This window comes from Borostomias antarcticus, assembly GCF_949987555.1.
Source record: "Borostomias antarcticus genome assembly, chromosome: 15".
NCBI lineage: Eukaryota > Metazoa > Chordata > Actinopteri > Stomiiformes > Stomiidae > Borostomias > Borostomias antarcticus.
Window position 1 is genome coordinate 10,822,194 of NC_140248.1, and position 5,000 is coordinate 10,827,193.

General features: G+C 55.2%; 1 protein-coding gene across 1 annotated transcript in view; it reads right to left on the bottom strand.

Moving 5' to 3' along the window:
• The window catches only part of LOC311318541 (cell adhesion molecule DSCAML1-like), a gene marked incomplete at both ends in the record, with an annotated part of 57,941 nt that overhangs the window by 6,741 nt on the left and 46,200 nt on the right, over positions 1-5,000 (bottom strand). The window contains 5 exon segments of the mRNA XM_084449889.1: positions 710-808; positions 913-1,076; positions 1,280-1,397; positions 2,044-2,197; positions 3,692-3,831. Coding sequence (XP_084306015.1) covers positions 710-808; positions 913-1,076; positions 1,280-1,397; positions 2,044-2,197; positions 3,692-3,831 — 675 coding nt within the window.

Here is a 5,000-nt window from a genome sequence, read left to right on the forward strand (position 1 = left end):
TACACGTGTACCCAAAGCTGGTTATTTACGTCGAGCAGTGGTCGGTTACACACACACACACACACACGCACACACACACACGCACACACACACACATGCATGCACATACACACATTAGATGAAGCTACAAATACTTTGTCTGTGACGCTAAAAACAGTTCCATGGAGGCTATTTGCTCAGAATAAATATCAATATTATTAGCTTCCGCTTCACATAAAATATTAAACCTGCCTATATAACACAGTGATTACATGAAGAAAACCTGCCGATACAAAGACAGTTCAAACTGCTGTTCCTTACTCTGAACACCAGGTGGAGACAAATGATCAGAAACAGGTTGAGTGTGTCCTCCTCAAGACTAAACCAGTGTACTGTCCTGTTCACACATTGACAATGTGAACACATGAACATCGGTGGTCCACAGAAGCTGTTGTGGACTCGGAGAGACTAAACACTAAATAAGACTCTACACAGGATAACTGCAGCTGTACATCGAGACTAGAGGAGATACAGCCAGCCACATACCTGGGATGTGCCGTCCCAGAGAGACAGGATGGGTCAGGGTGTATAGAGAGGGGCAGTGTGTGTGTGTGTGTGTGTGTGTGTGTGTGTGTGTGTGTGTGTGTGTGTGTGTGTGTGTGTGGAGGCATTAAATGAGGGAAACCTCAGTGCTTCACGAGTATAAATAAAGGGTTGAAATGAAATTCACCTCTGATGGAGCTGCCTCCATTGTCCCCAGGGATCCAGGCCAGCGTGATGGAGGAGGTGGAGGTGGTGGAGACCGTCAGCCTGGGCTGGTCAGGAGGGACTGGACACACACGCAAAGAGGCCAGACGTTACAGTCAGTCAGCGTCAGAGAGACCAGGCGAGAGCGTCAGGGGCTGGTGTACTGTACAGTCCAGCTCAGCTCACCTTGCACCAGCAGGTTCACTATGATGGTGTCGAATCCCAGAGTGTTGGTGGCCGTGCAGGTGTAGTACCCAGAATCCTCGGCTTTGACCGACCGCAGCACCAGAGTCCCGTTGGACAGGATCTGGCGCTGTCCGTCCGAAGTTACGGGGATGGCCGAGTCCTCGCTGTTATGCATGGACACACACACACACACACACACACACACACACACACATACACACACAAACCCCATGAGTCAATCCGATACTCCTGCTATCTGAGATCTGACCACATAAATGTAATCTTGCCCTTGGATGCCAAACCTTATCTTAAAGCCACCATTAAAGCATCACTTTAATCTGACCCGACTGTGAGGGCGAGTCCTGACCTGTCTTTGGTCCATTTGATGGAGGGTGTGGGCTCGCCCACGGAGCTGCAGGGCAGACGGACCTCCTTCATCCAGGGAGTCGTCACTGTGCCCCCGAACGATAGGATCTTAGCTGGGGCTACACACACACACACACACACGCACGCACACACACACACGCAAACAGATGAATGTTAGACCTTGCTTATGTACTGTATCTCACACACACGCACACTCACGCACACACACACACACGCACGCACACACCCACGCACAGCTGACCACTCAGCTGCCTGTCTCCAGTGTTTGCTGAATGAGTATTGAGTAGGTTAGCCTGAAGCATAGCCTTTCATCAGCTACTAGGAGGGTAAAACGCTGGAGAATAGACATCTGGAGAACCCCCCCGCCCCCCCCCCCCGTGCCCCTCTCCCGGTCTATCTACACTCCATAGATCCTCCTCCTTATTGATTCCTGTCTCCACACACCTCCCTCACCACCGCACTCACCCTCCCCAAGGGCCAGTTTACTGGGTAGGCCCTGTTCATCACCACATAATTAACAACAGTGTTTCCTGCAACATCGCCGGCTCTCAATCAATAATACAGCTGTCCGTCAATATTGCGCGAGCGCGAGCGCGGGGGCGGGGAGAGAGGCAGATGAGAAAATCTATGCAGAAAGAGATCCTGTCTTCCATCCTTACCCCCCGTTTAATATCCTGTTCCTGCTAACCTTTAAGAAAAATCCCTCCTTCTCCCCCCCCCACCGCCCCCCAACGGAGGACTCACCCTTCCCAGCAGGCTCCGCGGTGACCTTTTCACTGATGTTGCCGCGGCCGGCGGTGGTCACGGCGGCGGCCCAGATGAGGTACTGCTTGCCACGGGTGAGGTGGGTGATCCGGTAGAACAGCATCTCCGGGTTGGCCTCGTACTCGCTGGGCGCCTGGGCCGGGGGCGGAGAGAGAGAGAGAGAGAGGGACAGAGGGGGGCTTTGTTAATACTGGACCGCGACCGCGGCGCGCTGCCGACCGCCGCCATGCTGGTCTGACCGGCCGTCACCGGTTGTACAATGACACACTTCCGGTCGCATAGTGACGCACTTCAGAAATGGGGCTAGAAGCCACGTTAGTCTTAACGCACACATGCGCAAGTACGCGCACACGCACACAGAGACACACACACACACACGCTGCATTCTCTCTCAAGCACAGCCTCCATCTCTTGTAATCTGTTCATCTCTCAACCGATATCTTCACCTCCTTTAACATTTATCTATTCCTCTTCCTCCCTCTCTCCCTCTGTCTCTCCCTCCCTTCCTCCTTCCCTCTCTCTCTCTCCCTCCCTCTTTCTCTCTCTCTCTCACTCCTTCTGTCTCTCTCTCTCTCTCCCTCCTTCTGTCTCTCTCTCTCTCCCCTGTCTTCATGGAGAGCAGGAGGGGAGGAGGAGGGGGGGGCGGGCTGGGCTCAGGGGGGAGGGAGGGAGGGGGTAAGAAGGAGGAGGGATGAAGGAAGGGAGGAGGGAGAGCAGGAGGCGGGAGGAGGAGGAGGAGGAAGGAGGGATGGCTGGCTGGGCTCAGGGGGGTGTGGGGAACATTAGAACATTCCTCCAACGTTGAGGCAAGCTAGTGGTGATCCAGGGAGCGATACAGGCAGATAATGAAAAGAGGAACAAAAGCACTCTCGTCTCAGTGTGACTGATGCCCTCCTCCCTCCCTCCCTGTCTCCCTCTCTCTCTCTCTCTCTCTCCCTCCCTCCCTCTCTCTCTCTCTCTCCCTCTCCCTCACCCGTCTCACATTCATTTACACTCATGCAGAGAGAGAGAGAGCGAGAGAGAGAGAGAGAGAGGTGGGGTGGTATTTGTGAATAATAAGACATTGAGATCCTTCCATGATAGTAGGATTGTGTGTGTGTGTGTGTGTGTGTGTGTGTGTGTGTGTGTGGTCTGACAGCCGATAGAAAAGGTGCAATAGAGAATATTTGAATTCTGCATTACTGTGTGTGTGTGTTTGTGTGTGTGTATGAGAGAGAGAGAGAGAGAGCTCCTGATGCTGCAGTGTGCGTGTGTGAGCTTGTTCTCTGCTTCATTTGCATATCTACGTCTCATCACGTTGCCAAGACAACCTCATCTGTTCATCTGGGAGGGCAGGATATAAAGCGACGGCGCAAACACAGTGTGAGAGAGACACACCCAAATACACACACACTAACACGCGCACACACAAACACACCCACACACCCAAACACACGCGCACACACACACACACACACACGCACACACAAACACACATGCACACACACACATAATGAATAATGGTTACTGCGTAATACAGTATCCATTGAGTTCTGTGTCTCTCCCATTAATACATGCATGGTCTCTCCACACCTATCAGTGCCCCCCTTCCACTCCCTGCCCCCCCCCCCCCCTCGGTGGGACTTACCGGCTGTCCAGAGCCGGGGCTGGAGCAGTAGATGGTGTACTTGCGGATGACACCATTTGGCTTATAGGGGGGTAACCAGGACACAACCACACTGCTGGGGGATGAGGGCACAGCCTTGATGCCAGCTGGAGGACCAGGGACTAGGAGGCACAAAAGACACAGAGACATCAGCAGGGTTGTGTGTGTGTGCGTGTGTGTGTGCGTGGTGTTAGCACGCGCGCGCGCGTGTGTGTGAGTGTGGGGTGTTAAAGTGAGCAGGCTTGTTTGCAGATTGCCAGTCTTATCCTGTGTTAAGCCGCTCTAGGAGGACTTGGAGGAGCTCCCCTCGGGGTGGGGGTGTGTGTGGGGGGGGGGGTGTAATCGTGGAGCTGCGTGACCAGGCCCAGGCCAGCGGTGACATATGTTCCCTCACACACTGGTCAGCATTTCTGACTCTCTGTGACACCCTGCAGTCTCTAACTCCCCAACACCCCCCCCCCCACACACACACACACACACACACAGATAACACCCTTACACTGCAGTCTGATCCTCTGCTGGCCACTTCGCCCTACAGCTGGAGCCGCTTACAAACCTTCATTAACACCTACAGTATGTCTACAACACACACACACACACACACACACATGCTATACATCTGAAAAGCCTCTGGTATATATCGAGTCAAAGTCGACTGGCGGGTTATGCCGTATGCGACTACGATCGGGCAACTGTCAAGTGACACGTACAGCGGCGTCGCGGCTGATTCGCTCCCCACCGACATGGCCTGCACTTGACTGAGGAAATGGAAATCTCTAACGAGGGCGCCCTATTACGGAGCCCCCTTCTCTCCTCCCTCCCTCCCTCCCTCCCTCCCTCCCTCCCTCCCTCCCTCCCTCCCTCCCTCCCTCCCTCCCTCCCTCCCCCCACCCAGGACCAGCCTGCTCCGCAGCCGCCCCGGGACTCCGCCCCTTTCACATTAGAGCAGACGACAACACCGGTGACATGAGAGGGGCGGGCTGGGGAGGGAGGGGGGGAGGGGGGTGGCCCCGAGGGGGAAGTGAGCGAGAGGAGAGAGGGGGGCGGCAGAGGAGACATGCATCATTATCGTAACTGGGCCTCCGTGTCAGAAAGGGGGGCGGAGGTGTGGGGGGGGGGGGGCGGGGTAGTTAAGCCCCTTCTGGTGTCCGGGCCGCGCGCACAGACCCGGCAGGTAGCGTCGCGCAGGAACACGGTCGACTAGCGAGACGCGGCGGCGGAGGATATTCGGACGCCTAGGGGCGGGGCGGAGGATATTCGGGCGCCGAGGAGCGGGGCGGAGGATAGCCGA